Source organism: Perca flavescens, chromosome 17 (assembly GCF_004354835.1).
Source record: "Perca flavescens isolate YP-PL-M2 chromosome 17, PFLA_1.0, whole genome shotgun sequence".
Taxonomy (NCBI): domain Eukaryota; kingdom Metazoa; phylum Chordata; class Actinopteri; order Perciformes; family Percidae; genus Perca; species Perca flavescens.
In genome coordinates, this window is record NC_041347.1 from 9203150 (window position 1) to 9214923 (window position 11774).

Below are 11774 nucleotides of genomic sequence, written 5' to 3' on the forward strand. Positions count from 1 at the left end.
TTATTTCCATTTGTCTCTTTATCTATTTTTTTTTATATTTCCAGCCAGAGGAAGGATTGCATCACAGTCTTTAGACAAATGTTAAGTAAACCTTGGTGGATGGTGATTTAACTGGATTCAATTCCATTTCAATTTTATTTATAATGTCAAATCATAACTTTACAGATAAAGTAAGTCTAGACCATACTCTATAACTTCCGTTCCAACAGCCTAACAAGCACTTTTAGTAGTACTAGTTTGAGCCAGCTGCCAGACATATTTGATACTTTGATTACTTTGGTCTGTCAGTGACCTCAGTACTTTATATTGCCTTTATTATATACAGTGGTTGTGTGTATTTCTGGATGATTCACAACCTGATTTCAAATGCAACTTCCTCACATTATTTTGGGGAGGCAATTGATTGGACACTACGTGAGGCTACAGAGGCGAACATGGAGACATTAAGATGCAACAGTAATGCCTTTATTTCAAGCAGCCCTTACATATGCCACGCTAACTCATCGCAGGCGCTCCCTTTCAGGTCTAGGGGCCCCCATTAACTATTAATCAGCTGGAGCATCCAACATGGCTACTCGCAGCGGCCATCTCTGTACGGCCCCCAGAAGGCCCTAAATCACAGAGAATGGAGGCTTGCTGGTGATAGTGCTGCGATGACTGCAGGTCAGCACTACCAAGATGGTCATAGCTGAGATGGATGTCCAGGCTCTGGGGTTGCCGCTTGACCTGTGGCTCACAGGAGAACAGGCTCCAGTTTTCTCTTTAATATTTGCTCTGTAACACTGTTCAGGCTTCCAATTGGTGATGAAGTTTCTTGAATTTTATGGAAACGTGAGTATATTTAGAGGCTGGACAGGGAAAGCCAGTGCAAATATTGTTGTTTTGTGGTTTTATACCAGGGAGAGGTTGAAATCCCATGATTTTCATACCAAGTGCAATTGTAAACCATACCCAATTATTCATATAATAGGGTAAAAGGAAAATAACATTAATTTATGGAAGTGTGTTGCCATAGTTTTGGTATATCATAAAAACAATATGTATGTCATCTGGAAAGCTTTGTGATCAGTTTATTGTATCAGCCTGAAAATAAGAGTAAATAAAATCATTTGATGCATGATTTAAATCTGACTAATTAAGAAATAAACCAAGGATTGCATTGTGGGTTTTTGATTTACTCTTGAATTTTAACTTTAAATAATGACATGACTATTTGAGTACATGCTTCACTTTATCAACTTGTATTGTTTATTCCAAGTGTCTTCACTCTTACCCATGGCTAATCTAATCCATGGCCTCCAGCCTTCAGCGATGCGGTGTGTCATAATTTAATAGTGCAAAGCGAGCTTCCTTAGGCCCCGCGCTTTTGAGCTTTAAAGTAACTGAATTGGATGATGTGTTTCTGCACCACCACCATGTTGAATTTGAATGATTACTCCAAATACATGTTCTAATAAATAAATGTTTTGGCAATCCAACCAGTTGTTGAGATATTTCAGTCAAAAGTGAATGGTGGCGCTTAACAAACACTTCTGGAACAGCCAAAGTCATTGGGATTCATCCTCTGGGGGCCATGAATGGTTCATGGCCCAACATTGCCATCGCCTAAACCACGCTGCTAGCATGGCTCAAATGCTAGTAGAAGCGCAAATAAAATGCACAAAGCCTCCATCCCCTCCCTCTCTAACGCTAATGTGCAATAAACCCGCACCCCAACAACTGAGTAACCTCACTGGTGTAAAAAGGGTCATCTCATTGGTTGTATTTATCTTGATTTTTATATTTTACTGTTTACATTTAGCTTTTTAATATTTAATTTATATTGTCATTCTAAAGAGTTGCTAAACAGTTGTTGTTTTAAAGCGACAATAAAGATCTATTCTAATATTATGAGAAACGACTATTTTGAGGTGATCATTTTGAGAAAACTAATTTAAAGAGCAAATTCTATACTTTATTTTCATTGCACAGGCTTGTGTACAATGGAATTTGCTGTGTTGTACCTGAATATAAAAGTACTTAAAGTAATAAATACACAAATAACTTATTTAAACATTGGATAGTTTTTTTTAATCATTAAACCTTTCAGTTCTTCGTACATTTCACTACTTCAGAGGTTTTCCAAAGTCTAAAAAATGGAAAAATAGAAGAAAAAAAAGGGAGAATAAGGCTGTGTGTTGGTCAGGACCCAAGTGTATTCTATTGTCCGCGGCACTCAACGTCCTTTTCTATCTAGCTTTGTTTATTACCCATTTAAAAAATACAAATAAAAAATAAAAAAAAGCCTGTACAGTGGGGCAAAAAAGTATTTAGTCAGCCACCAATTGTGCAAGTTCTCCCACTTAAAAAGATGAGCGAGACCTGTAATTTTCATCATAGGTACACTTCAACTATGAGAGACAAAATGAGAAAAAAAAAATCCAGAAAATCACATTGTAGGATTTTTAATGAATTTATTTGCAAATTATGGTGGAAAATAAGTATTTGGTGAATAACAAAAGTTCATCTCAATACTTTGTTATATAGCCTTTATACCCTTTGTTGGCAATGACAGAGGTCAAATGTTTTCTGTAAGTCTTCACAAGGTTTTCACACACTGTTGCTGGTATTGTGGCCCATTCCTCCATGCAAATCTCCTCTAGAGCAGTGATGTTTTGGGGCTGTTGCTGGGCAACACGGACTTTCAACTCCCTCCAAAGATTCTCTATGGGGTTGAGATCTGGAGACTGGCTAGGCCACTCCAGGACCTTAAAATGCTTCTTACAAAGCCACTCCTTTGTTGCCCCGGCGGTGTGTTTGGAATCATTGTCATGCTGAAAGACCCAGCCATGTTTCATCTTCAGTGCCCTTGCTGATGGAAGGAGGTTTTCACTCAAAATCTCACGATACATGGCCCCATTCATTCTTTCCTTCACACGGATCAGTCGTCCTGGTCCCTTTGCAGAAAAACAGCCCCAAAGCATGATGTTTCCACCCCAATGCTTCACAGTAGGTATGGTGTTCTTTGGATACAACTTAGCATTCTTTCTCCCCCAAAAACGAGTTGAGTTTTTACCAAAAAGTTCTATTTTGGTTTCATCTGACCATAGGACATTCTCCCAATCCTCTTCTGGATCATACAAATGCTCTCTAGCAAACTTCAGACGGGCCTGGACATGTACTGGCTTAAGCAGGGGGACACGTCTGGCACTGCAGGATTTGAGTCCCTGGCAGAGTAGTGTGTTACTGATGGTAGCCTTTGTTACTTTGGTCCCAGCTCTCTGCCATTCACTAGGTCCCCCCGTGTGGTTCTGGGATTTTTGCTTACCATTCTTGTGATCATTTTGAGCCCCAGATCGAGGGAGATTATCAGTGGTCTTGTATGTCTTCCATTTTCTAATAATTGCTCAAACAGTTGCCCCAGCCATGCTTCCCAGCCTGGTGCAGGTCTACAATTTTGTTTCTGGTGTCCTTTGACAGCTCTTTGGTCTTGGCCATAGTGGAGTTTGGAGTGTGACTGTTTGAGGTTGTGGACAGGTGTCTTTTATACTGATAACAAGTTCAAACAGGTGCCATTAATACAGGTAACGAGTGGAGGACAGAGGAGCCTCTTAAAGAAGAAGTTACAGGTCTGTGAGAGCCAGAAATCTTGCTTGTTTGTAGGTGACCAAATACTTATTTTACCGAGGAATTTACCAATTAATTTATAAAAATTTGTTATTCACCAAATACTTATTTTCCACCATAATTTGCAAATAAATTCATTAAAAATCCTACAATGTGATTTTCTGGATTTTGTTTTCTCATTTTGTCTCTCATAGTTAAAATGTACCTATGATGAAAATTACAGGCCTCTCTCATCTTTTTAAGTGGGAGAACTTGCACAATTGGTGGCTAACTAAATAAATAAATTGCCCCACTGTATCTAGAAAGTGTTTTTTTTTTTTTTTATGCTGCCCCTTCCTTTTTATGCTTTTCTTTTCCATTAAAGTCCACTTGACATGTATTACCCTCAGTGAAGGGAAAAACACATTGACACAGAGCAAGAGGAGTTCTGATGAGTTGCACACAAATGCTCTGAGTAATTGCATAGATGGAACTAGACGGGATTGGGATTCCATGCTAGGTGTCTCTACACTGGTTAAAGGATTTGAGAGCAGATTAAAGCCTTGGGAGGTCAGTGTTGTGTAGAGGCTGGGATAGGACAGTAGGGAGCTGGGAATTTCAATATAAATGTAAAACAGCCTGGAGCCACAAACAAGAGCTGTTTATTTAGAGAGTGACACTTCAAGGCAAGCACATGGACACACAAGTACCTCCACACACAGCAGACAGCCCCTCTCAGAAAATGATCCAGCTTACATGGTCAGCCTGTTGATGCTTCCTTCACTGTCTCAACAGACCCTTATTAGTAGTATTTGATTGGCTTCTGTTCAAGTGCTGCTGGATGCCAACTGGCAAACAATGGCTGAAAATGAACCCAACACAGAGTCTTGGATAACATTTGCCAAACTGTTTTTCTCATTTTGTTTTAGAATTGGGGCAAACCAACCTCCATTGTAAATTGTTCCTAAAGCCCCTGCTCCTTCTCACAGTAACTTGATATCTTCAGGCTTTGGCAGGATTACTTCAAGGATGCACATTTATTTTTTTTATTTACAGTTTCTTTGGCTACACTGGGGTTTAGGGATGGCAATGTCGGGGCAGTCAGCCCATCACATCTGTCCAGACTGGAAATGTTGGGCATTTCCATAACTTTGGGAATCTTTTGATTTTCATTTAATGCTATCATTTGGTCAAATGTTCAGACATTTGCTTAGTTAGCTTTCCCTATTAACATCAGCATGTTAGCATTGTCATTGTGAGCATGTTCATGTTAGCATTCAGCTCAAAGCACCACTGTGTCTAATTACAACCTTGCAGAGCTGCCAGCATGTCTGTAGACTCTTGGTCAGATATAACCGTCTTCCTCAGTCTTCAGCGCCATGTGGTCATTTTTTACTTTCTGAAGTTGGCCAGACAAACAGGATATCTTCCTCATTTACTGATTGGAGCGCTCCTCAACAGCAGTGCACTCAGTGCTGCCACCAGTGAGACATTGTTGTAATATAGCTGGCCATTTGGCAGCCCTGAGCGCATGAAAAGACCTGTCTAGTGTCATTTTGTTATTACGTTGCATGCACTTCACATCACACTATCCTTTTAAGCATCTAACACTTTGTATCCTTCTTGTCTCTCTGCAGTCCTAGATATGGCCCGTCACGTGCCCCTGTATCGGGCACTACTGGAGCTGCTGAGGGCCATTTCCACGTGCACGGCCCTGGTTCCTCTGCTGCTGCCTCTCTCCGGAGACCCAGGCCAGGACGAGGAGGACGAGGATGAAGAACACTGTGAGGGACAGACCTCTGTAGGGATGCTGCTTGCCAAGATGAAGACATGTGTGGACACGTACACCAATCGTCTCAGGTGAGATGGCCAAATTCCTTAGTACTTGGAATCATTTATTTGTTTCCTCAGGTTTTTAAATTTCAAATATAGAACCCAAATGTTACACAGAACTTAAACATATACCTATATATACCTAGAATGATCTTCTCTTTTGAGCTTAAACAGACTTTGTGCATAGGAGTAATGTCTGATTTAATACTTTGATCCAGCCATTACCCCGCCGCTCCATAAACCCACTCTAGTATCATTCACTCTCCTGCTCTCTGCAATACTGCTGATCTGGGAATCTTCACATCTATAGCCTTGTTCACACTTGGAATTGAAATGCACCCTGGGAGATGTGAATGTTCCCCTAGAGGCATCCAGGACGCATTGAGTCACTAAGCTGTTTTTGGGGGTGGTCAGGGAATGTCTAGAAATGTGCAGTGTGTTTTATTATAGCAGGAAAGGTTTTAGTCTCACTGTAAAAATCCAATATTTGATCTGCATAAAGTGCTGTACGTTCTGCACACTCTACATACATAACTACTAAAGAGATGTGACCACGCTATCTCCCTCACTAGGCATGGGCCGGTATGAGATTCTGACGGTATGATAACCTTCAGCAAAAATACCACGCTTTCACAGAGCTGTAATTGCGGTATTGCAATTACAGCTCTAAAATGTATTATTTTGAAATGTGGGCTAAACAACTTCTTTTCCTCCATTGAACATACTATATTTTATTTTAAACAGCATATAGAATATTCGTTATATTTATAAATGTGTACCATATTAAGTTTAAATAAATAATACAATCATATTTTTGATGTGGATCCCCCTTTGCAGCCAGAGCTACTGCTGCCCTAAAATGAAGAAAAATAGACATGTTCATTTAACCGTAATCTGTAATGACAGTTAACTCTGGTCTAAAAATGTGTCCTTTTGGTAATATAGCACTGGATTTAACATTAATTTTAACAAATTATTTCATGATCTAATTGCTTTTCTGTAAAAAGATATATCACTACAATTACCCCAACTATGAATTGTGTAAATAATGCTACGATTCAATTTTTCTCAATGGAAATGCACACATATACACATGGAGAGAGAGATTGTGTTTACATGCTCTTGCCATACAACACAGATGGTCGCAAAACCAGATGTACACAATGGTGGAAGACTCAAACAACAGACGTGACACCAGCTCAACTTATTTTAACACCACAGTAAAAGTACTAACTTAGCAGAAAATGTCTACTTGTCTGCTTAGTAAAGTTACGTTAGAAAGAAAGAAAATAGCTGACGTTAGCCGTGCTCTCTGCCTCTGTAGCAGCTTGAAGTAATTATTGCACTATTGTTAGACATGCTATGTTAACTCTCATAGCTGATTGCAAACGTTCATTCAAAGACAGCGTTACCTTCAATTCGTTTGGGGCGTCTGTGCTTTTTCAGTACTTGAAAAATTCCCACATAGCCGGCTTCAGTCTTTTTTAGACATGCGGGAAGAGATCGGGGGTTTCATCTCCTGCAGCCATCATGCACAGACACTCGCACCAACATCAGGAGGGGAGGGGCCGTCATACTCTAGGCTGCACATTGGCAGACAGAGGGAATTCTGAACTGCACTTTCTGTCCGCGACGACTCATAAAAAACAGCTCATACCGCAGGAACGGTATAACGGAACATTTTAGTGGTTTTGAAACCGTAACTTTTTCATACTGTGGTATAGCTTAAAACCGGTAACCGGCCCATGCCTATCCCTCACCCACAGCTCCTGGAAGCTGCTTGACAACATGTTGTTCTCAGGTTTACATGCATATACTCTGCATACATGCATGTCAAAAGTTCCTGATTATGAATGATGTATGTGGTGATATTTTCAGAAAATGCCTGTCATGAATGTTGCAGCAGCCATCCTGTGGCAGCATGGTTCATGTCAGGTACTTAAGGAAGAAAAGCTTATAGTTTCTTCCGCCAGGAGCTTCTGTTACCAATTTGGTTTGTCCATTTGTTGGCTGGCTGATTTGTTTGTCTGTCAGCAGGATTACAGAAAAACTACTGACCCCATTTTTATAAAACTTGGTGGAAGGGTGTATTGCCAAGTAATAAAACCAAATAAAATTTTGGAGCAGATCCGAGTTACGTGGCAGATACAAAAATAATTTTTCACTTTTGTTAACATTGCGAGATAGGCGTTTGTGCTGCATTCATGTGGTGTCGGACTAACGTGAACCACTCAAATCAGAACCATAGACTGTATAAAATATGGTTGTAGTCTCCGTGATGTCACCCATAGGTTTCAGAAGAGAAATAATGGAGTGGTGGAGCTTGGATTTAATTCTTCAGCTATTAAACGATACTTGGCTGAAAAAACTGAATTAAGGACTTGGTAAACGCCAGTTGCCAACAATGTATTTGAAGTCTACTGCTTCTTATGCAAGCAAGAAAGCAATTAAACTGGGAGCGTTGGGTGTATGGGTGCTGAGACACATCTAACTGCTGTCAAGGGTCTCCAGCAAATGATGCCAATGAGGAAATCGGGAAATTGTTTCAGGCGATGTTTCCGGACTCTGACATCTGACCTTTTTTTTTTGTGTGTGTGATGTTGTGCTATAAGTCCTAAATTTCAGTCCCAATGGTATTGATGTCTTAAATTTGACTTGGTGAAACCTGCAGAAACCCTGTGTTCATCACATGATATACCCACAGCAGGTATCACATCCCAGGTTTATAGCAGACACACACAGGAACACTGAGCCTTAGGAAACCTTGAACACACACACTTGTACTTGATCTCACAACCACACACAGAAGCTTTAATGGAAGAGGGCAAATGGCCAATCAGGGGAGCCTGTCTGCTGAACTTCCAGTCCAAAAAACAGACAGGACAGATTCAGTACCAGGAGGTGGGGGCCACTAAGTCTTTTCATCCTCTTGTTTAAATGCACATTTTCAATTTGCACATAATGCCGGAAATTAAAACAATCTTTTTTTTAAATATTCCATCAGAAAAAAGTCGGTATGTCGATAAAAAGGAAATACAACAACTTGCAATGGAAATCAAGTTGAGCTTTAATGTTTTTCTCTGCATTTATATCAGTGACACATTTTTATCTCATGTTTTCTTTCTAACATTACAATAATCATCACATGATGTTAGCATAACAGCGAGAAATTATCTTGTCAGAACACAGATTGTGATTTGCATATGCTGAACTCTGGTACAGTTTCTTGGTCCAAATACAGGTTAGGGGAAAGTGTTGACTTTAGCAACACTTTGAGGGAAGCACTGCCAGATTCAGATTAAACTGCTACTTCCTTGAAGGTTCCCTTGTATTACTGCATTTGGGTTTTCCTCAAAAAAAAGAGATTGTCAGCCGCCTCGGGCAGAGCTCCGATACATGATTACCGCCAGTTAATGGCCCTCCCCAACAGACGGGTGTGGAATGAAAGTGTGTTTCGTTTTATCTTGTGTGATGTGTCATAGTGGAAGACATCCAATGCAGTGTCTGGGATCCTGAACGATGTCTTGACAAAAATAATCTGCTGTGTTATTTGTCATAAACAGGATCAACTATTAACTTTTTCGTCCACCAGCCAAATGGCTTGTGAATGTTCAAATATTACCAGCCACTCAATGGATTACATTGTTTTTTGGCTGGTGAGAGAAGCAAATCTACCAGCATTTGGTTGGTAGATGGTGCTAATTTTGGACCCTGCTCATATAAACGTGTGAATTTCTTGCCTTCTCCTGCCCCATTGACAACTTCTACAGTCAGGTCTGTGATGTCGAGCAACAGGAGCGACTGTACGCATGGTGAAGCCAAAGAAGAATTATGTTGTTTTTTTTTTTTTTTTTTTTTTCATTTCAGTGGACCTAGAACCACTTTTACTCTCAGCCTGCACCAGGAGCATTATACCAAAATAATATACTAACTACAATGTGTATATATATATATATATATATATATATATATATATATATATATATATATATATATATATATACACAATGTATAACTACAATGTATTTTGAAAACTTCAAGGGAAAATAATAAGTTTACCTTTTTTAAAAAGATTCACACAAAATTGGATCTCTGAAATCCACATGATTAAACAGCACATACTATTACATTATGGCTGAATGTATATCTGTGTGTTTCAGGTCAAAGAAAGATAAGACTAAAGGTGTGGTGAAGGCAGACAGCTCCGATCCAGAGCCCGAGGGTTTGACTCTGCTGGTGCCTGACATCCAGAGGACAGCTGAGATAGTCTACGCTGCTACTACCAGCCTACGGCAAGCCAACCAGGGTATGTAGAAATCACACCCGTCGGACTCTATGGCCAAACGCTGTGGCAGCTGACTTCACATTATCTGAACTGTTTGATAAATCACAGCTTGAAAAAGACTTGGTTAACAGCAATACATATTTACATCCATACATTCAAACTCATGGGCAACACAAACCAAGTTTCACATAATAATAATTTATCTGATTTGTCATCTGAATTATTTTAGCAAGTCCCTGCTTGCCTATCTCCCTCTCTCCATTTTTGTCTCACATCCTCATCTGTTGTCTGTGTCCTGTCCTCTCGGTGAAGGACACAAAAAAGGGACAAAACGTCTGAATCCCCTCAGTTTTAATAATATTGATATCATCCGCCGCATTATATAACATCACAGCAAAGAATACTAATTACGCCCCACCCGCCCATTTCTTTCAGCTCCCTTCAGAGAATGATTACGTCCAGGTTTATGGTGGGTTTTGGGGGTGGTGGGGGTGGAACTCCCAGCTCCTGGAAGTTGGCTGAAGATTGGAAGGGAATTGAAGGACATTTGGTTGGGAGGGGAAATTCTAGGTGACTGCATAGGGCTGCAACTAACGATTATTTTCATTGTCGATTAATCTGTTGATTATTTTCTTATTAGTTGTTTGGGCTACAAAATGTCAGAAAATGGTGAAAAATGTGGATCAGCCCAAGATGTCCTCAAATGTCTCGTTTTGTCCACAACTCAAAGCTCTTCAGTTTACTGTCCAAGAGGAGAGAAGAAACTCTTTGCAGCTCTACATCTGTAACATCTCCTTTCCTTTAGCTGGTGGAAAATAAGCATGCTTAACACAGGGGTTGTTTCCTAACTTCCCTTGCGTGCATGCAGCTGTTGGAATACACACATGCTTAGCATAACAAGTGCAAGTAAACATGTCCCAATTTAACTTTTTTGTTTTTCTTCAAATTTTTTCCTTAAAGGGGCGCTATGCAGTTTTGGCAATTTCTTCTCTGTTTTCTGTCGTTTTGCTGGTAGGTTTCTCTATAGAGCTCCCCCTACAGCTTCAGAATAGATATTTGGCAACACTGTTGTAAAAACTGGTTGCCCACTCTCCCCCTCCCATCTTCTCCCTCTGGACATGTGCATTTGTTTTCAAAGAAGCCGGTGAACGCACGGAGCCATGTCCACTGACGTTTTTCTCTCCCGGGTCCGTAACATTATTGTTTTTCCCTACAATGGCCTTAGAACGCTGTCAGAGCAGAAGCAACTTTCCTAGCTTTCTGCTTCTTTTTGCCGGCTCAGCCATGACGATAGTGTGAAAAACTGCATCGCTACCTTGTTTTTATAGCTAGCCAGTTCCTGAATGGGGGCGTGTAGCACCGTGTATGTGTGCAGTGCTGTGAAGCAATTTGTTACATGGCGAGACCTGATATCACGCGATACTTCCTGATGCTGATGCTGGCGGCTCGCCGGCCCAAAGTTGCAAGGGTGGTTTTTCTGCTCACAGGCACTAGGGGGGAGCAAGACGACCATCATTCAACTCAAAAAAAGTCATATAACTATTCCAATGACTCCGAAGCTGTTCAGTTAAGGCAGGGGTCTCAAACTCAACTTACCTGGGGGCCGCTGGAGGCAGAGTCTGGGTGAGGCTGGGCCGCATCAGGTTTTCCACAAGAAAAGCTTTGTTAAAAAAATTCCAATCTTCTCAAATCTCTTTATTTTTATTATTTATATTCTTTTATCCTGCCGCGTACGCATCACTTTGATTTATTTTGTCAGAGAGAGACCTCATATTAACTCTCTAAGTGCCATATATATATATTTATATAATATGACACTCAAGGGACACTAACGGGGTTTTAGCTTTAGGAGAAGGCATTTTAGTACTTTAGTACATAGGCATTATGTTAGTCCTACCGACGTAGACACTACGGCGTTATGTAGTTGACCCGCGGTGGTGAATTGTCTGCAGTTCTGGGAGGGTTGTTGCCATGTTCTGAGAGAGCCCCGGCCCAATTTAACCCCTGTTTATATACATTTATGTACATATATACATATAATGTCCCGCTGGGCAGCAACTTAAAAAAACTG

The 11774-nt window shown here is 40.4% G+C and overlaps 1 protein-coding gene across 4 annotated transcripts in view; it reads left to right on the forward strand.

Annotated features, from left to right (window-relative positions):
• Nucleotides 1–11774, forward strand: part of birc6 (baculoviral IAP repeat containing 6) — a 157411-nt gene that overhangs the window by 110489 nt on the left and 35148 nt on the right. For all 4 annotated transcript variants that reach the window (XM_028603907.1, XM_028603909.1, XM_028603910.1 and 1 more), the window contains exons 65-66: nucleotides 5223–5445; nucleotides 9579–9724. In XM_028603907.1, the coding sequence (XP_028459708.1) occupies nucleotides 5223–5445; nucleotides 9579–9724 (369 nt within the window). The remainder of the gene's footprint in view (nucleotides 1–5222; nucleotides 5446–9578; nucleotides 9725–11774) is intronic.